This window comes from Genypterus blacodes, unplaced genomic scaffold, assembly GCF_046128005.1.
Source record: "Genypterus blacodes isolate CSIRO-AG114 ecotype Tasmania unplaced genomic scaffold, CSIRO-AGI_Gbla_v1 ptg000107l_1, whole genome shotgun sequence".
NCBI classification, from domain to species: Eukaryota; Metazoa; Chordata; class Actinopteri; order Ophidiiformes; family Ophidiidae; genus Genypterus; species Genypterus blacodes.
Genome location: NW_027466911.1, coordinates 499,574 through 521,335, shown reverse-complemented (window position 1 = coordinate 521,335; position 21,762 = coordinate 499,574). Strand labels below are relative to the sequence as shown.

Below are 21,762 nucleotides of genomic sequence, written 5' to 3'. Positions count from 1 at the left end.
CTTATCTGTCCGCCACACTACACAGCAACATTCTCACTGATCATATGAAATACATGTATATGTTGCTAATGTGTTTCACACAGTCTCATTCATACGTGTTCTCATTCATTTTAACCAGAGGAGGTCGCGTGTATTCAGAACGTGCACGTGTAGGCGGTGACATTGGGTCATATAGATATCACCCAAAGCGCAATTTTTGCTCCCAAACTTAGAAGGGATTTGTATTTTGTCTTTCACTGAGCTCAGGTGTTGCTGTTCATAGCTGTGTCAAGGGAAGTCTTACAATCTGCTGTGATTTATTTACCTTCTTGTCTTGATTTCCCATGGATCACTGCAGGCCTGTCATTGAGACTGCTGTAGAATATATAGTATATGCTCCTTTGTGTTAGTAAGCTGAGGCAAGCTGATGTACTTGCACTCATACTTAAGGTTCATGTAAAGTAAGGATGCTCTGTTCTCCCGAGAAATCCTTATAATGCCTGAGATTGGGGGAGTTTTCCCTAAAGTACATCAAAACACTTAACAAGCTACTCTTTCCTGTCTTATTCCTGCATAGAATGGCCATATGTGGAATGCTTTTAGAGAGTTCATTACAATGAGGGGGCTTTAAAACCTGCCCTGCTGCTAGGACTCTGCTCATAGTGTGGGTGTCCATTAGTGTGTGTGGCACAGGAAGGTAGGCATCACTGGGTAAACACATCAGCCACTACAGTGTCAGTATCAGTGATATGTCTAACCTGACAGGGCTGACCCTACAGCTGAATACCATTTTCAAAACAGAGGCGAGGAAGTGCTAGTTCGTAGTTGTGTATCTACAGAACAACAGTAGAAAGACGTGACAGAATGAAAAGGAAGAAAGCAGCAACTCCCCGTCGCCAGCTGCTATAGATCATATGGACACACCTGGTGCCAATCAGCCATCACCAATATGCAAAGTGTTTTTTTTCTATTTCCAAGGCATTTTTTACATATTCAGGTATACAGTTTACATGCTTGGTAGCTTCCTTTGGTGAGCTTTAAATGTAACGCATTCCAGTGTGTCATTGCTAATTTACAGATCTACTGCTTGTAACACATGACAGGATCCCAAAACACTAACAGACAATGTAATGTAGGCGCGCGCACACACACACACACACACACACACACACACACACACACACACACACACACACACACACACACACACACACACACACACACACACACACACACACACACACACACACACACACACACACAACGTCACAGGACAATGGAACACCCAGGTCATGAACATGCAATGGCTATTGAAGTGTTGTTTTGCCTCTTCTAAAGCCACACTGTGCTCTTCAAATTCATACTGCCTGGTTCCACTTGTTCAGTCTGACCAAACTTTCATGAAACAGTGAGCATCCGCAGTACTCACTAACCACCAGAGACCTGATGTTCTGAACAGAGTGGCCAGTGAGGTACAGATGAGGTACACACCTGGAGCACCTAGTGTTCCTAATCTAGTGGCAGTGTACAGGTGCACCCTAATGTCCCTAATGAAATGGCACCAGGTGTTCCTAATAGAGTGGCACCAGGTGTTCCTAATAAAGTGGCACAAGCTGTTCCTAATCCAGTGGCATTAGGTGTTCCTAATGAAATGGAACCAGGTGTTCCTAATAAAATGGCACCAGGTGTTCCTAATAAGATTGCACCAGGTGTTCCTAATCCAGTGACATCAGGTGCTCATACAAAATGGAACCAAGTGTCCCTAATAAAATGGCACCAGGTGTTCCTAATAAAGTGGCACCAGCTGTTCCTAATCCAGTGGCATTAGGTGTTCCTAATGAAATGGAACCAGGTGTTCCTAATGAAATGGCACCAGGTGTTCCTAATAAAATGGCACCAGGTGTTCCTAATCCAGTGGCACCAGGTGTTCCTAATAAAATAGCACCAGATGTCCCTAATGCAGTGGTACCAGGTGTCCCTAATCCAGTGGCATCAGGTGCTCATACAAAATGGAACCAGGTGTCCCTAATATAGTAGTACCAGGTGCCTCCAATAAATTGGCACCAGGTGTTTCTTATAAAATGGCACATGTCCTTAACAAAGTGGCAGCATGTAGAAGATTTTCACTTCTAAAATCTATCAAATATACCACATAATTAATTATTTATCACAAAAACAATGGCATTGAAATCAGGTGAGCACAAAAAGAAGTATTCTACCATATATAATTCCCAATCCCTCTGTCCACAAACGTACACCAAACTCAAACACACACACACCCTCTCTCTCTCTCTTGCTCTCTCTCTCTCTCTACTCTCTCTCTCTCCCTCTCCTTCCACCTGTCTGTCTGTAACCACAACTCCCTGCTTACCAGAAGCTTATTTCATTAACTAGCCTTTATGTCTTCTCTTTTTACCCCCTTCCTCACTTCTTCATCTTTGGACCCTGTAGATTCGGATTAACAGGGAAGTAAGTACTTCAGTGCTCTTACACATCTGCTTGCCATCGCTGTATTTTTTGCTCTTTACCCCTTTTCTCTTCCCAGTTCCTTTCCACTCTCCTCTATCCACAAATGCTCAAAGGTCAGAGTGTTTCGAAATCTGCACATTTAACAGAATATGCCCTTTCAGTGGATTATGTTAAATGACCACAGAGAGGTGTGTCCTCTCTGGACAGAGGACCCTGCTGTCTTCCTTAGTCTCCGGAGTAGGCAAGACTCAGTCTCATTTGAGTTGCTATGGTGACCGTCTGAAGTGGAGGAGTTGTAGTATCCATGCCGACAGCGTTGTTCAGGGCCGGAGGAATTGTGGATAGCAGGCCTCACAGCACGGATCATCCATCTCCATTTCAAACATGTCCCCGTTTATCTGACTGGACACAATTCAGTTTAGCAATCCATCAGCAACGTGAACAGGCTTGACATATTAATAAGATCCTCTGTGCAAAAGATAAAAGCTATACTGACCGACTGATTCATTTTGAGCTGGGGTTTATTACTGACCCAGCCTCTTTATTCCAACAACGTGTACGGTTATTGGGGTTGCTGATAGATACAAGTGTTTCAACGCAGAAAAATGACAGCAAACAATGAAACGCAGCAACTAAGTTCAGGATTCAGGATGTTTAACTTTATCTTTTAGCAATATCTCAGAAAAAGTTTCATTTGTCTTGCAAGGTTAGCTCATTCTTAGCTCATTCTTAAAAGTGACCATGCTTCAAAGCCTCTGTGTTGTGTTTCAGTCATAGACGTGACATTACATTTCTCATTCATATTCACCCCATACACTCCATATCAAAATGTCTCCCTGTCTATATGCAGTATCAAAGGCGTTCAAATCCTTTGATGTAAAGTATCTCAGAACATACCCAATGGTGTATGTCGCTAATAATATTGGTGTGGATATTTTGTGAAACCTGTGTAAGAAGCCGCTGACGTATTGGCAAGATCTTTTTGATGAGATCGGAAAGAGCGCAAACATTTCATAATGACTTAATTTATCTGGAAAATGAATCCCAGGCACAGTGCATATTGCATCTTATAAGAGAATGGATTGGTTTTTATGGAAAACCGAGTGCTAAGAAAGAGATTGATAAATAAATTGGATGCACCAAAAAAAAACTCAGCCCCTATCGTGTCTTCATCATGCTGTTTTAGTCGCTCTTGCAGGGGGAAAAACAAATTTTTCAGGTTTCTCGTAGCTGTTTTTACAAATGCACTATTAACCATGTCCTGCCTGGACCACAGCCTCTCCTAACCCTCTGTGGAGTCACAGGCAAGGCGGGGCCAAAGGTCAAAGACGTGGTCCGGAAGACTTGAAAATTTAGACAGGAAAAGAAGGTAGTTGAAGAGCGTGGGTCAGAGAGAGAGCCGGATGAAGAGGAGATTGAACTCAAAGTGTGATGTAGGGAGAGAGAGAGAGAGAGAGAGGGAGAGGGAGAGGGAGAGAGAGAGGGAGAGCGACACCCCCATGCAGCTGTGCCTGTGGCGCAGATGGCTTACTCAGCATGCCATCCCTCTTTTCTTTTTCAGGGCTACCATCGATCCAACCACTTCATCGCCACTCAGGGTGAGTATCCCTGCAAGACTGTATGTGTGTGTGTGTGTGTGTATGCGTGTGCGTGCGTGTGACTGGGAGTGTGTGTGAGTATTTGTGCATGTGAATCCAGGATGGTGAGTAATAAATTTGAAGATGATCCAACGAATAGGCCTACTCGTATGGAGTCCCACGCCAAATATAACCCCTGTGGCAAATCTAAAGGTGATGGAATATGTGGTCGCCAACCCGTGAGGGTTTTGTGAGTGATGTCATTGAATTAATCATGAGAAGAAGAAGTGAATAATTGAACACATTAATTATACCTCCTCACCCTTTATGACATGTTGAGCGATATGTTCATTGTGTGCGAGAGGCTTAAGTTCAGCCTCTGTTGCTCAAATACAAAGCCACTTTTGATGGACAGTCAGTCAGTATGAGTGTGTGTGTGTGTGTCATGGTTTCCTTGTGCTGTTTCTAAAAACTGAGGAACGTCAGTTTCTAGGGAGTTCCCGTCACAAAGTCATTCAAGGTCTGCGCATCTTCTTATCTTTCACCAACACCTCTTCTTCGCCACTCAGGAGCGCAAGATGATATTTCAGAGAGAGAGAAAAAGAGACGGCCATTTTTTCATCTCTGAGCAGGTCTTACGTGCTTCTCCTTTCAAAGTTAGAGTGTGTACAAGTCTAAATGTCTTCTCCACAAATGACAATAAGTGACTGATGGTCCATGTTTGGGCTTATATCACAAGCCACAAATCTGCCGTCTGCCTGGAATCCCCAATAAGTTTATTGACGGCGCCATCTTGAGAGATCAGTATTCCGCCATCTGAGGAAGGACGCTTAGGTCACAGCAATACGTGCTTTCACAACAGCCTGAACCCTGAAAAAGCAGCCTTTGACGCTGCCGTCTCTGTATCTCTGCCCTCCCTCTCCTTCCCAGGACCCAAGCAGGAGACGCTGTATGACTTTTGGAGGATGGTGTGGCAGGAAAACTGCTTCAGCATCGTCATGATCACCAAGCTGGTGGAGGTGGGCAGGGTAAGTGACGAGGCCACGAGGGAATGTCTGTCGTACACCCTGCGTCCATGTCAAAATCACATTCAGAAGTCGTTATTCCTGTGGAGAGCTCAGCTCTTATTTGCATTAGACGTGCTTCACATGTGTTTATCCCCTGAGCACATGCATTAAATCACTTATATCTCATCTGTGTGCTATGGCAACATTATATAAGTGTGCTGGATATACTGAAACCCCGGTTGTGGGCTAGGAGTCGTTTTTCCTTTCTTATTTTCCACAATGCAAGACGACACTGCTTTAAATTATGTGGCTATGTTATTTTACTCCTTACATAAATGATGTTTTGAATTTGGCTGTAAGCGTCCCATTATTTTCAGGAACACACTGATGTTATATTACCTCAGTAGTTGGTTAGAAGGACACCATTTATTCAGGACAAGCCCTACATCCAATTTGGAACAATTCTCAATAATTCTGTGTCTGCTACCAAATAAAGCATATTAAAAAATCATCTCTATTGTTCCTGAGCTTGGTGGAAAAGATTGGTGCCGCCCTGTTCTCTCTACCATCCCCATTATGTGATTATTGCCCTTTTTTCGCGTGTGTGCCCTCCGAGATGAAATATCTGCTAAAGAACAGGTTGTTTTGTTCTCGCCCCCCTTTTCCCATCATTTCAAAAGCAATCTCCGTGTAAATTTTCAGCATATTAAAAGTGGCGCTTGCTCACACGCTCCAGATAAACCAACAACCGGGCTCAAAAAATGGAATGAATATATTTATTTTACACGTTTTGGTTTTGATGGGAAAGCGTGTTAGGTTTTCCTTTCATCAGGCAACATACAAACTCCTGTGAGATGCTCTTTATTCACAGGATAAAGCATCGTTTCTTATTTTACTTTGCATCACCCTTTTGATTCGATGTGTAACTCCATGTTGGTCGAATGAACAAATCTCACACTGGATCATAACTTCTATAAAGCTCACAAACGCAATGAAAATGGTAAAGTGAATATAGTGTTTTGGGTTTTCGAGCAGGTGAAGTGCTGTAAGTACTGGCCCGATGACAGCGAGATGTACGGCGACATCAAAATCACTCTGCTCAAGACGGAAACGCTGGCTGAATACACCGTTCGCACATTTGCCTTGGAGAGGGTAAGTTTGTCTTTTCACTTGATAATTTGATTACATTTTGACTTGGTTTGCTTAATTTATCCAAACAAATGCTAATCACTGTTTGCAGATACTGATGCTGTATTATTCTTAATTATGCCTCCCTTTGTTTCACCTGCATCACAGTTTTTCTCTTACTTGTGAGAGAATTGGAATTTGAAATAGAGGGGGATTATTAAAATTGTCGACGATTAACTTAACAAGACAAACAGAGAGGAATTAACATGAGCAGCTCTTTGAATGCTCTCACCCAGTTTCCTCGCACAGCTTTCGCTCCTCGATGGCCTCCTCGCTGTCAATCTCCCGAGGAATCTGTCGCTGGAAAGGCTCAGAGTGACAGCGACACAACCACAGCATTATCACCTCACTGTCACAGCTGCTTATTCACATCGCAGGCGAATTTTTTGGGAAGCCAGTGACAGCTTGTTTTTCATGGCTTTTTCCTCTCTTTTCGAATATCTGTCTTGCGAGGAATCTTTGCCGTGCGTCATTTGATTTTGTCATCTATGTACAGAGGGGACAAATTGCCGTACCACTGCAGCAGAACCCTCCCAGCCGTCTCCAAGCATAAAATCCAGCCTAATTCCACTCCGTGTGTCTATCACGCTGCAGCCGCTGCCAGCACTGAGCCCAGAGGCATAACTGTCCTAGAAGACTTTACACCCCACACATATAATGTAGCCGATGCCCTCACGCTGAACCGACAGTCTGTCACATCCACAACCAAGGAGAAATATCCCTGGAAGTGTGTGAATGGGAGATGGAGAGGGTGTGTGATATACAGCAGCACAGGTGATACGAACATACTTTGTGTTTCTCCGGCAGAGGGGATACTCGACCAAACACGAGGTGCGTCAGTTCCACTTCACATCCTGGCCCGAGCACGGCGTCCCGTATCACGCCACCGGCCTGCTGGCCTTCATACGGCGAGTGAAAGCCTCTACCCCTCCTGATGCCGGACCTGTGGTGGTCCACTGCAGGTAGCCTGATGCTCATCCACAGCTGAGAGAGAGAGAGAGGGAGAGAGAGAGATATTTATGTATTAATATATGTTTTTTGCAGTTGAGGAATAAACTTTATTAAAGAAAGAAAATGGAAAAATTAAGGACACAATTGATCAGCGAATGAAAGATCAGTAAGATGCATTTGTTTTGTGCTTTTTAAGTTTTAGGAAAAAGTGTTTTTAGCGATGCATGATTAACAATTCATTATGCAATATAAATAGATCAATTTGGATCAATTTGGATAGATAGATAGATAGATAGACAGACAGACAGACAGACAGACAGACAGACAGACAGACAGACAGACAGACAGATAGATAGATAGATAGATAGATAGATGTATTCTGGCTGTGTAGGACTCCCTCATGTCCCTTGTGTTCCAGTGTCGGGGCGGGGCGCACAGGCTGCTACATCGTGCTGGACGTCATGTTGGACATGGCCGAGTGCGAGGGCGTGGTCGACATCTACAACTGCGTGAAAACCCTCTGCTCCCGACGCATCAACATGATCCAGACAGAGGTGAGGTCAGACGCTCAGACGGGAAGCCGTATCTCGCTCAGATGTGTCAAGTGTGAGGTCACATTGCTGGACGTCACACTGTCACCTTTGTCCAACGGAAACGTGTTGAATTGGCCTTTCAAATATTTGTTCCCCCCCGTTCCCCCTTCCGTTGTTTGGAAAATTCAGAGAGAAAGGAAATGTTATTATCCTGCTCCCCTCTGTATTTATGTAAAGGTCAACGCAATAGTTTCAGACCAAAGACTCACATCGTGTCTCAGTGTGCTGCAGAGGCGCGTGCTGTTCTTCAGATGTGAAGATAATTTTAATTTTCATCCCTTATTATGTAAATCCAATATTGACATAGCTGTTTATTACATTTGTTGTTATTTCCAGGGGTGCTCTAATTAAATGCACAATGCACATGTTTGTTTGCTCAGAAATTATTTATCCTCTCCCAGCTTTGATACAGTGAGATCATTATATCACATGTTTAATTCAGAACAATGAAGGTTATTAAAGTCCTCTGGCATTCTGTACTTTGTTTACTTTTGAGATTCTAACCTGCTTCTGTCTGATTTGTCACTGTCTTTCTACTGCACCTGTTTCTACCCTCTCACATGTTAACACTCACACACACACACACCCACACACATGCGTTTACTCTCTCATCTTGCTTTGATTCTTTGTTCAGGAGCAGTACATCTTCATCCACGATGCCATTTTGGAAGCGTGTCTGTGCGGAGAGACTGCCATCTTGGTGAACGAGTTTGCCGTCACTTACAAAGAGATGCTTCGTGTGGACTCGCAGAGCAACTCATCGCAGCTACGAGAGGAGTTCCAGGTCAGATGTTTGCGAAACCTCAATTTTCAGACTTCTTCATTACTTCCAGTATTTAGTTGGAAGGTTTTTGCTCTTTTTGCCTTCAAGCAACAACTGGCCCTGAATTTTCCCCATATGCCCCAATGTTACATTTTCAGAGGAGGAAATAGATGTAGGTCTTTTTCAACTCGCTGGTTCTTCTTTATCTTCTCGCCATTTTGGACCATAATACATCCCTACATTCAGGAAGTTCTTCTACTTCTCACGGTTAAATTCATTTTCAGATAGCAGTTACAGTTTTTGTGTGAGGGCCAGTTGTGCCACATGTGGTTTCAGTCATTTTCTGCATTCAGACTGACTCAGCTCTTCGTCTCTGCAAATTGGCTGCACCAAACAATCAACAGCTTCAAAAGATGAAATGCTTTAGCTGTCACTCAAACCGCTTCATTCATATGTCTTAACTTCTTCATTCACTCAGGTACAGAAACCATTCAAATATGTTTCAGGCCGTCAGGCTTAATTCTTTCAGGGTTTTGAAAAAGTGCTTTCAGAAAGTGAACTCTTTCCATTTTAAAGGATTTTTTTTAGCCATTCCCTATTAAAATACATGCAAATTTCCTTCAGGCCTTCATCCTTTCAACACAGCACATTTTCTTCAGGAAATGCATTTGTAGTTTTAATTCAAATACAAAGCCACGCCTCCGGTGCGGCGTGCACAGAAATCCTGGTCTGTACTCCCGGAGTGAAGTCCCCTGCTTCACCGTTTGCTCCCAAATCCCTCTGTGTTGACTACATTATTATTCGGTCGTCTTATAACGAATATTAAGACATTTAACAACATTTAACCATCCCAGGTGAGCTCTTAATGTTGGGAAGTCTCTCTCAAAGCTCACATGTTACATTATGATAATACTAATACTCTTCATACCACTATTGCTACCAGGAATAATAATAATAATAATACCTGGGTGCAAACATTAGTTCTGTATATCTGCCAGCCAAGCGTGAAATGTCTCCACATTAACTCTGCGTCAATGTCTGCAAAAGTTATGTCACACACACCTTGTTTATTTATCATTCATCTATGCAAACGTATACAACCTATGAGAATATCATCTTTGCATAACTGTTTACTCAGCTGTGCATATTTGTTCAGTTGAAACCACGCCTAGTAATCACAGTGTTAGCAAACAATGGGCTCTTATTGCAGCTGCTTGCTGGCAGAAAGGTACACACGTTTTAAAAGTGAAGGCACACCGAAGAGTATCATAAAATTCAGTGTGTGTGCGTGTGCGTGTGCGTGTGCGTGTGCGAGTGCAGATATTAGTTCTCTTTCCCTTCTTATACTGTGTGACTGTCATGAGATCCTCTGCCTGGTTCATATGAACGTGGCACCAGAACATTTTATTGGATGCTAATTAGAGGAGAGGGGAGCGTGCACACGTGTGTCACCTGCCTCATCCTCACCCCCCCACCCCTCCTCCTCCTCTCCCTCCTCCTCCCCTTCCTCCTCCTCCTCCTGCTCCTTCTCCTCCTGCTCCTTCTCCTCCTCCTCCTCCCTCTGCAGCATCAATTCTGGGTTTAGCATTTCAAAGTAATTGTCGAAAATGGGCTCATGCTTCACCTTTAATTTTCCACTGTTATTCCACTGTTATCCTTATACCCCACAGAGAAATGATGAAGGATTTATTGCTCGGCTTAGGTACAGGCAGGTGGTGCCTCACTCTGATTACAAACTGATATTCCTCATAAAGTAAAATGTCATGTGTCCTGCTTTGATCTTGTAAACTTATCCAACATAGTTGAAAGCCTCTCTGCCGCCCACTAAGCTTTGTGTTTGCCTTGTACTGTATCATGATGCAGACAGCACACAGCCCATCGCTGGTACAGAGATCATCCAGTCACAGATCTATTATTGATGCTGTGTATTAATCATTCAAATATTATCCTCTTTTCGTCAAATTTAATTATGGCTAAACGAGCAGAGTGCCCATCAAAGAATATTGCTTTGCAATGTTTCCGCAGGAATTTTTCTCCCCTTCTGAAACTTCATTAAATTCCTGTTAATTATGCAGTCGGTTTAATTTAACCTTTATTCTTTTATTAAAGATTCTACCATTTTGCATTGTTGGATTCTTTGTGTTCTCAGTCTCTCCTCTTCCTGTCTGATCTTTCTCTGCCCTCTCTAAGGTCTTTTGCTTTGCATCTTTCTCACGCTTGTATCTGTCTTGATATTTTAAGAACGCTCTCTGCAGTTGTTTGCTCTCAACCCCCCACCCCCTTTTTGCATTTCATTTTTGCAGACACTAAACTCGGTCACCCCCCACCTGGACATGGAAGAATGCAGCATCGCTCTGTTGCCCAGAAACCGAGAGAAGAACCGCAGCATGGATGTTCTGCCGCCTGACCGTGCTCTGGCCTTCCTGGTCACCACGGAAGGCGAGAGCAACAATTACATCAACGCGGCGCTGGCTGACAGCTTTTACCGCCAGGCGGCTTTTATCGTGACCCCTCATCCTCTGCCCGGCACCACGGCCGACTTCTGGAGACTGGTGTTTGACTACGGCTGCACGGCAGTGGTCATGCTCAACCAACTCAACCAGTCAAACTCCGCCTGGGTAAGGTCACGGGGTCATATACTGTTTTATTGCCATTGATGTGTTGACAGTGAGGAAAAGTTGTGGCAGTGAATTCCCTCACAGGAGGCTTCTGTTCATTGTACAAGCTTTGACTTTTTCATCTCGAGGTTATCCAAACTCTACTCCACCCTGCCCGTCTTCACTGTATCTCCAACAGATACGCTTCTTCGTGCCATTTTGCGGGGCTTTGATCCCTGACCACGCTCATCTCTAGGCATGACGAGATAACAGTTGCCCCAGTTTTCCATTCCCACCCACACCCCCTTCCATCTCTGGAGAATAGACCAGCGTTACCCTCGGGCCACGTTTCAGAGCTGATTTTGCTGCGGTTCCACTCTTCCCGTGTTGGTGTGTGGGTGTCTCTCTGCGTTGCGCCTTAACAACTCCTTAGCACTGGGCCATTTTTGGATGTCTGCTGTGTATATTACATCTATAAGAAACATAAAGATAAGTCCTTAACCACACAAATCATCTTGAAAGCTGATATGGAAGGATTCCAGGGACCTTGGAGATAATAGCTTATACACAGACTGGGTTCTGGCTTTTATGCATACACACACACTCACTCCATAAATACAAGATTTAGATGCTGTGCAAAATCAAGCCTTGAATAAAAATAGTTAAAGAAGTGTGAGATATTGAACCACATTCCTAAAAAGTCGGCACTTGGCTTTGAACAAATAATCTATATTTTTCCTAGTACAAGGTCTGGCTCCTTTTGGTTGAATCATTTGTAATAAAGAGATGAAAATCCATTCAGAATCTCTCTTTTGCAACCCAGATTCTCAATTCTCAAAAGATAATGCACACAGGCCTAGCATTCATACAAACAATTATTGATCACCAACAGTCCTAATCAACCCTCTGTGTGCTGCGTTCGACCGCCGCATCTGTTTTCATTGAAGTTGTGTCGTACGGCTTTGTTGCTCACTGTCCAAACAGAAAATAACGTTGTTTCCAGTTTTCTCTGTTATTATTTTCTGACGTCGTGAGTCTTATCTGTTCAAAAGACAACTGTCGAAATCAATCAACACCACCGTGACCTTTAAGGCCTCTTTATCAGCCTCCGGGATGTACTAATCATACAGAAAAGTCTGTGTTCCTCTTGTCGGCTTCACTGCCCAATGTTTCACAACAACGGCACGCAAGAGGGGGGGGAGAGGGTGGGAGAAAAAGAAAAATGTATTTACCCATCACTCCCACTTTTCATCCACTCCCCTCGAAAAACCTCGTTTGGTGTAGCACGACGTGTTGCAGTGCTTTTGAGTCAAGCCTGAAAATTGAGTTATTACCACTTAAAGTTGTTCATTGCAAGATCTTGTTATGAACTCTGTAATAGAGTTCATTCGTGGCACTGGAGTACTCTGTCTCCCTCTTTTTGCAATCTTTCAAAGCACGTTACACACACCCTCACACACATTCATGCACGCGCGCACACACACACACACACATCGAATACACTGCCTCCACTGGTTTCTGTAACAACTCTGAGACAGCTTCTGTTCTTGGTCAACACAAACTAACACTGCTTTGGTATATGATGTTTTTATACCAGTGTGTTTGTCTCTCTCTTCTTCTTCTCCGTTACACAAATTGTACTTGCATTCAGCCCCAGAAGTGCATTTCTCAATTATCCACTTAACACCCTTTGTTTTCTTCTTAACGTAATCTCTTGATTCCCACGCACTTGTCACATCCATTACAGCCAAACAAGTTCTCGTACTTTGGGCTTGTCATTGGGCTTCTAGGGAAGTAGTTTGTTTTTACATGCTACAGTTCATCTGTGATAAACATAATGTTCTCTCACGTCTCTTTGTTCTCCTCTTTACCTGCAGCCGTGCGTTCAGTACTGGCCCGAGCCTGGTTTACAGCAGTACGGACCCATGGAAGTGGAGTTTCTGTCCATGTCCGCTGACGAGGATGTCATTACCCGCCTGTTTCGGGTCAAGAATGTCACAAGGGTGAGTTATCATGGTGCAGAAGCCTGAGCAGGGATGCTGACTTGACTGATGCCTCTTCAAATAGCTTGAACACAATGAGGGGTGCATTAGATCCTTGATGTTATTTCAGGTAGACCTGTAATTTGAAGGTCGCTTGCTTTTAAGCAAGAAAAGAGGTTTGAATGCTAAATGTCTTTGTCCAATGAGTCAAGGCTCAGACGCACACATAACCACGGGAACACGAACATCACAAGGGCAGAGTGCTCCCCTCAACAACCCATTCTGAGGTCGCAGCTCTGCGTGCAGAGGTGAATGGACTGGTTCTCTCCCAAATATGCGAAGGATTCCTCACAGTTTGGACCTCGGGAACATATAAAGCTGCTGATCCTCTAGATTTGACTTTGAGACTTAAAGCACACATCTTATCTCCAAAGACCTGGTGGCAGTTTCTGATCACAGAGCGTTCTGGCAATGATGGATGTCCTCACCGGGGCATCGAGGTCCAAACTGTTGATTCTATTTTGGAGATCAAAGGTGTGTTAGTCTTATTTGTGTCATCATTGTTCCAGTTGCTTTTCAAATCGTCCATGTTTGTGGATGAAATTCCACAGTGGCCATACACTTTCTCATCTGTGTTTGTTGCTTTCTTACACATTCGGCTCTTCTCTATTCTCTGTCCCACAGTTAGAAGCTGTCAAAAAGACACGTTCTGAAATATAAGCCATAGATTTGGCCTGAGGACGTTGCCAGATCGTTACATAACTTATTCGTAGTCCATTTTACACAAACTACAAAGGACAATGTAGTGATATTCGGCAGTCCGGAAAATTGAACCCGAATCAGCAGTGTTTCCATAAGATTTTCTCATAAGAGGCATACGTATAGTATCATAATGACTCCCTGCACTGTGGAAAACATGCGAGAGAAGCCAATTGACATGCATGCAATAAAAGTCGGGCCTTTTTCAATTTCTTCTTGTCATTTTAAAGATATGCGTATTTCATCTCTGGTGTGCCTGTTGGCATATTAAAGAGGGGACTTTAATCATCACACTGCACGCCTTTTTTTGTGCTGCACACTAGACACTCTCCCCTTTTGATTTGTTCATAAACCACCCTGCACTGTTTTTTTCCAACAAAGTATCTGACATGCTGAGAATTAGGCAGAACTTGTGAAAGACTGCAGACGGCAAAATCCAAATGAAGCCAATGACAGCTCTGTCATGCTACAGGGAGCACAGGAGGGAAGCTTTTCGCCTCTGATGCCATGCATACACATGAAGGAGCCGTTTCTGACTTTACGTGCTTTGTTTTGTTGATTGTGCGCGTGCAGATATGTGTTTATGCTCAGAAATTAGCATAAGCACATGCACACGTTCTGCACGGGATCTCTGTCAACCAATTATTGTTTGCATCTGTATGCGTGGTGGCCCACCGCTGCTCTAATAAGCAGCGCGACAAGCGGAGCGTCCAGAACTTTGATTGGCATCCTCTCCTCCTCTGCTGACCGCCCTTGTCGTTCCCCTCTGCGCCGCATTTTTTACCTCAAGGAGAGAACAACTCGCACCGCTTGAAAGGAGTCAAATCACACAGAAATAAAGCACATTTCTACCTCTCGCTCCCTCTGTTAGTGCATTTGTGCGCATGTTTTCCTATGTGTGTCACCGATATACAAGGGTAGTGAGTAAAAGTCAAAGGAAGTGCATTGTAAGCATATGTGTGTGTGTGTGTGTGTGTGTAAGAGTTGTCGGAAAAAAAGACACCTTGTGCAAATCCCATAACCACAGAGGCAATTCCTCCATGCATCGTTGGTGTCTTTGCCGGCCCAATTTGCATGACTTACAGTCCTGGGCTGGTCCTTAAGTATTAGGTGAGATTCTACGGGACAAGGTTATGAACACACAGGGACCTCTCTGCTCGGAGCTCAGGTCCTGTTCACGCCTGCAGACCCATATATCTCAGAACCACACTGCTGAGCGAGCACTGCAGAGACCGCCAGCAGGCAGCCGGGGGAGCACTCATATACTGGCGTTAGCGCGCAAAAATACTGAAACTCAAGCACACGGAAAATACACACAATCACACTCACACACACACACAATACACAATGCTTACAGGTTTTTCTGTCTTGCATGTTTAGCTCCAGGAGGGCCAGCTGGTGGTGTGTCAGTTCCAGTTCCTGCGTTGGTCGGCGTATCGCGACGTGCCCGACTCCAAGAAGGCTTTCCTCAACCTGCTCGCCCAGGTGCACAAGTGGCAACGGGAGTGCGGAGAAGGACGCACCGTGGTCCACTGCCTGTGAGTACGATCGACTCACGAGCTGGAAATGTGGGAAACAAGGAGATGCCAAACCGCAGCGCACCTGAGATCTCTCTCAGCGAGGACGTTTAAAACAAAGGGTTATTCAGAGAGGCAAGCAGGATGAAAATATCTACTGAGTCATTTCCTCTGCTGCCAGATGCCCAACAGAAGAGGATCAAAGGGAGCACATCACTCCAGCTTTTAGCTCGACTCTACTGGCTATCAGCTTGTGTGCTTTTATTGGTGTAGAAGGCTTTAATAGAGGGGGAGAAGAAGACTCCATCACGCGTCCCCCATGTGCCTCCACCCTCATCCAGACCCTTCGATTTTCCAAGACAAAGTCAGAATAAAATAGAGAATGCAGCCTTTTGCTCATAAACTTGACAACGCTTCCCAAAAGCATAATGAGAGTGAGCTCACAGAGCATATTTAAGAAACAGCTGAAAACTACTTTATTTCTGCTGTTTCATTGTCTAAACACGAGTTGTGAATCATTCTCCAATTCTGCTCTTTCGCATTCATGGTATTATTTAGTATTTTAACAAAGCAGCAAAGCAAGAGTGTGACACGGCTTGGAGCGGTGCAGTGTGCCGCCGTGTGCTCTCACTCGTCTGTTGTCATAAGACACACACACACACACACACACACACCTCATGAATATGAATAGGATCCGTCCAACTCATCGCCAACACAACACACGTTCACCCTCGCAGCCCCGCTCCCCCCTCCCCCCCCACCGTCTCTCCCCCCCCCCCCCCCCCCCCCTCCCTCCCCCCAATCCGAAAGCACATCACTCAGTGCTGTCACACAGTGTTACCCACGACAACCAGAAAAGAGATTATGGAGATGAAATCAATTATGGCTTTATACCGAATGCGCTCGTTCTCACTGCAGTAAATCCAGGACTGCCAAAACACTGACGACGATTGATTACTTTAATATTTGCGTTGTATCGGCAGCAGAGGCTCGCGTTCACACCTCTGCTGGTTTGTCCCAAGAGGCAGGAAGTGAGCTGTCCTTCAGCAAGTTCATTGATAGAGCCTTTCATTTATGATGACCAACACAATATCTCTGAAGAAATGCCACAAAATGTGCTTATTACTCCAATTTCCTTTCCTGGCAGACTCTTCTTAGGTCGCTGTTTATGGACACGTAGACTTTATCAAACCCGTGTTTATATGAGGCTGCAGCAGCACTAAAAACAGGGTTATCACATTACACATCTGCACTGTTTGAGTTTATTATTTTATTACAGTTAAAACACATTGGGAGGCTCATTGTCACCGGAGCGGGAGCTGTTTTGCTGGTGTGTGTGTGTGTATTGCATAATGCATATATACAGCATCTGCTCGTCTTCAAATGCAGCCTAGGAAAGGAGCCGGATTGCGTCACACTGACACTCAAGTGCACCCGACATTTATGTGAAGTATTTATTTGAGAAAAGAAAAAAAATAAAGTTAAGACAAAACTGCTGATTTAGTCAGATTTGTTGAAATAAAAAATGTACCTTCACAAAACATGAGACTAATAATTAATGTTAAATCTTAAAGCCAGATCTATGTGAATCCGTCTGTCATGTTTATTTAATGACACATTTTGCAGCAATGGAGGCGGTCGCAGTGGAACCTTCTGTGCCTGCAACATCCTACTGGAGATGATCCAGTACCAGAACATGGTGGACATCTTTTACGCCGTCAAGACGCTACGCAACTGCAAACCCAACATGATAGAATCTTTGGTAAGGCAGATCATTTACCTACGCACTTATGTGTTCTACTGTAAGTAAATGACGTCCTCAGTCTGTTTCACATCTCAATCTGCTTGGTTTGTGGTGTTTTTCATCAGGACCAGTATCGATTTTGTTATGACCTCATCCTGGAGTACTTGGACTGCTTTGAAGGGAGATAGCAACATGTTTACCACAGATGATGGATCCCCTGCACTGGAGGCTGGATATGAGGCCGCTCAGTCATTGCTCTTTATTAACGTTTGGACCTGTGGACTTGAACAATGGACGGACAGCAACGGAGGGAGAGGAAGAGAAAAAAATAACACAAGCTTCTAACTTTTATCCTTTAATGTACAGCTCTGATTTCCTCCTTGTTTGTGATGTTTATCTCTTTTGATATTTTTCTCGTGCTTTTTCGGTTTTCCTGTTTGCCTCTGGACGCTCTGGACTTCTGCTTTGGGGTTACTGTAGCAGCACAACAATATTGCGAGCTACAAAATGGACCTGTCTATGCCGAACAAAGGCCACCCAGGCTGCGTTTAATCATTACATTCGGACAGGAAAGCGGCTGGATTCATTTCTGGAGTAACAGCACTATTAACTATAACTGGGAGTATTTTCTTCTCTGTAAGAGCTACACACAACAGCAGTCCACTGTGGCTGTGGCATGACCTATCTGCCATACCATAAACTGCCTTATCCCCTGCTGACCGGGCAGAGTTAACCACATCATCACACACATGCAAAAGGGTTTTCAACACCTTGTGTACAAAATTAGGACGAGCCAGCCCAGCCGTCACCGGTGTGGGAGCTGAACATGTACAGTAGTGCAGCGTGTTGTGTTTTGCCATATTGTTTGTGCTGGATTACCTTGTGTGCTATAGACGGGTGTTCCCAGGAACCTTAGCACTGGACTGGACCGCACCGGACCGGACCATGGGAGATTCCTGTTTCATTTACTGTCACAGTGCCAAACACCCCCTTTGACAGAACGGAATCCCTTCTTTACTGTACCGCTGCTTGGTCTCCATAAACGTGTTCTCGCTCCAAAGCAAATACAAACGATTTTGCATTTTATACCCAGCGAGAAAAGAAAGAAAAGGAGCAGAGAACATGTTAGGAAATGTACTGACCTGCCGTAGTGGTGGCGAGAAAAACTATCTTTCATTATGTTGTGGTGAAGTGTCTAAACCAGTGTGGCGTTGCAGGTTTAACGATGCTTTTAATCTTTTTGTTGTCTCCATTTGTAAATTATGGACGCAGTGTTATAAAGACCCTTTTACATGGGCGGCTAGTTGTGAAAGTTTTGACCCAAAAAGGTGCAGTAGATGTTGTTCCTAGTGGCATATGTAAAATAAGAATTCTTAAGTAAAAAGGGGCATTAGCGATTGTGCAAAGATGAAACAAGGCTACCGTTCATTAACACACACTCCTTGTTGAACATGCTGTTTTTTAGACGTCAGCCATTTCTAATCTTCAAGGGGGGGGGGACGAAGGCAAAATATATCACGATGAAGAAAGAAAAACACTGCCCAAAAACCCCGCTGTTAGGTATCAGTGTCTGCACAAACAAATCACACTCTGAGAAGTCTATTTTTCAGACACAACGCCTGGAGCCTGGGACCGTTAATGCCTGAATCAGTTTTATGTGATACAACATAACGATCTGTGTCAGCGTTGAAAACAACCGTAAAATGACCCCCCGACGCGGTGACGGGAAGCAGTTCTTTGTGTCCTGTCAACCTTTTCGTTTCACAACCAACAAAATGTGTAATACACACCCCATTATTCCACACCATATCTTTCAGAGAACACTTTTATCTGCAGAGTTTTTAAAGGTATATACCCAGCAGTTAAGGCGTCGCCCCCGGGGTTCTGCCCCCGACAAACAAGGAGAGAGAGAGAGAGAGAGAGAGAGAGGGAGATGCCTGGAAACCGAGAAATGGCAGCTTGGTGGACCTCTGGTTCATCAGTCACGATCTGGAGGTAGCGGGAGTACCAGGATGTGAGGAATCTGACAGGGTAACAACGCCCACAAAACCCTGAGTGGTTCGTTATTATGAGTCAATAAAGAATACTTAACTATTACCTTCTCAAATAACTCACGGCCTGTATATGGGTGATAACGGTGTCAGTAACGGAACAGCAGACTTGATTAGCTGTGATATTATGAATCCGCAACTTATTTATAGCCACAAACTCCCATCTCGATGTAAACAGAAGGGTTGGCCACAAAAATCATCAATACTGCTTGACGCGGCTGTAAAACGTTTATATTTTCAATTATGATGAGTAACCGAATGCACAAATGCTTCAGTTATATTTTTGAATGGAGCTCATATTACTGAAGTCATTGCTTCCCTCATTCACATTATTTGCAATTATGTGGCTGGCCTATGTAGCGTATCATTATATACAATATACAACTATACTTTATTCATATCCACTGATTAGTTTCACACTTGTTCCTTGGTAACCACTCAGGACTTTGAGTACGGCGTTGAACTGTTACCTCTCACCGTATTCGTGTATCACCTTGACTCCCTCTTTTCCCCCTGATTAGCAAGTGCAGCTCGTTTTTTTTTTTTCCGATGAAGATGAAGATGAGATATAGCGCAGCTGGTGATCTGTCACAGAATTGCCAGACTGCAACAGGAAGTGCCTGGATACTTTAGTTTTCTGGAGGGTGGAGGGAATGTGTATATAAAGATGTATATTATGTGAATAGTATGTGAATAATATACTATATGTTTGAGACGTAAAGACGTACAGTAAGTAACCACTGCATAACCACAAAGCTGAATGTGCTGTAAATGACCATATTGTGAGTTTATTGACAGAATTTAACAAACGTATGGACGTCCCCTTGATTATCGATCACAGCGCTCTATGTGAAAGAGGTTCTGAGTGTCCCAGCATGTATAAATCCATAGTCTGCTTCGCATTTTGTACTTCATTTACTTCATTATGATATATCCCAAACCATGTCGCTCACTCCCAGCTTCCTCCCCGACAACCAGAACCAGAATTGTCCGAGTGTGCGTTTGTACTTTTGCCATTCCAAAGCTTTTTATTACGACAGCTCTCTGAGCCCCGAGAGTGCCATTGTTTTCATCTTGAGTGTTTCTGTATGATGTTCAACCAATGGAACGAGACTACTGTGTTTTTGACCATTGTATTTGTGGGGAAAGGTGTGTGTATTTAATTCGAGGAGGGAAGATGATGGATGTATTTTGGGTTCAGGGGGAAGGGGACTTTGTCTCGGGGGAATAACGATGATCTACAATAAAAGAAAATGTTCTAGAGGGTAAAAACACCAATGTGGTTGTGTTGTTGTGTGGTCAGTCATTGAAGCTTCGCCGATAGGTCACTGGGTCTCGCCCATGATCAAAAAATGATTACAGTAGTGTGGTTTGATGATGACAGCAGGTCCTGGACTTCCCGTCTCATGATCTTCTGACCCTACTGTGGTTTCTCACACGGATGCGGTGTGGTAGACGTTCCCTTTGCCGTGAACCACATACACCATTTGATCCGCACCTCCTCTTCCCTCATCTCCTTCCCTTTCACCCTCTCTGTTCTATGTCCCCTCTTTTTTACCTCCACCCCCACCCTTCCGCTGCATTCATTCCCTCCCCCATCTCACCCGTTCTCCCCTTTTCTCCTTCCCAAGGGGACTCCAGACTCCAGACCACAGACTTCCTATCTCACCCACAGCTATGTTTAATAATGCAGCAGGCCTGGAAAGTGAGCCAGTGTTTAGCAGGGGGACAAGCCGGATTAATTAGAGGACAAGACCTCCTACTGCGGAGCTGAGGACAATATAATTCACATTCAGAGTGTTTGGAGAACTGCTGTGAAACCCTAATTAGTCTTAAAAAACCTAACTGTCAAATCTGGTGAAGCAGGATTTGATCTCCCCCCTAAAATTGCATTCAAGATACAGCTTGACTTTGATGAGCGGCGTTTTGATTGAAGCCAGGTCATTTACACTCCCTCATGTAATGTCTACACATTTCCTCACTCTCATTTTCACCTGCGGAAAGCTATTACATCATGAAATCCTTTGTGGCAGACTCCCATCATCCCTCGCTACTCATATTTGACTGGTGCTTTAAATTAGCAGATAATTGGAATCTTATCATTTAATTCTGATGGTGTAGTAACTGTCTTGTGTGGAGCAACTTATCAAATCCAGCTGGGTTTGTGTCTATTCTCCCCGGGTTTCCTGTCTTGTGCTCTTTCGCAGCCAGGCACGATGGATGTCAGCCCCTCCCTAGTCTCCCCGATGAGTCTCACCCTCGATACGCTCTCGCCCTCCGTTTCTGCAAATGGCAGTTGGGGTCCAGCAGGTAACGGCTGACGCGGGGGGAGGGAGGGAGGGAGGGAGGGGGAGATAAAGCCGATAAGCGCTTTGAGATATGCGCTTAAATGTTGCCAAATAGCTACAGAGACTTGATCCAAAGCATGAATGTCCTTGAGAAATCTGTAAATGGCAGAATGTTAAGCCCCAAAGCACAGCAGTGTCTCTCGCCAAGTGTTTGTTCTTCCCATTCTTAAATGCTTTGCTGAGAGATGGAGGTAAAATGCAGTATTCTCCCGGCAAATATTGTCACAAACGCCACAT

General features: G+C 44.2%; 1 protein-coding gene across 1 annotated transcript in view; it reads left to right on the top strand.

Annotated features, from left to right (window-relative positions):
• ptprub (protein tyrosine phosphatase receptor type Ub) overlaps positions 1-20,451 on the top strand; it is a 131,614-nt gene extending 111,163 nt beyond the window's left edge. The window contains exons 19-29 of the mRNA XM_076160814.1: positions 4,010-4,046; positions 4,956-5,053; positions 6,068-6,184; positions 7,028-7,182; positions 7,590-7,725; positions 8,399-8,548; positions 10,831-11,145; positions 13,002-13,127; positions 15,246-15,403; positions 17,009-17,144; positions 17,252-20,451. Of these exons, the coding sequence (XP_076016929.1) occupies positions 4,010-4,046; positions 4,956-5,053; positions 6,068-6,184; positions 7,028-7,182; positions 7,590-7,725; positions 8,399-8,548; positions 10,831-11,145; positions 13,002-13,127; positions 15,246-15,403; positions 17,009-17,144; positions 17,252-17,314 (1,491 nt within the window). The 3' untranslated portion in view covers positions 17,315-20,451. The remainder of the gene's footprint in view (positions 1-4,009; positions 4,047-4,955; positions 5,054-6,067; positions 6,185-7,027; positions 7,183-7,589; positions 7,726-8,398; positions 8,549-10,830; positions 11,146-13,001; positions 13,128-15,245; positions 15,404-17,008; positions 17,145-17,251) is intronic.
• The last annotated feature ends 1,311 nt before the right edge of the window (positions 20,452-21,762 follow it).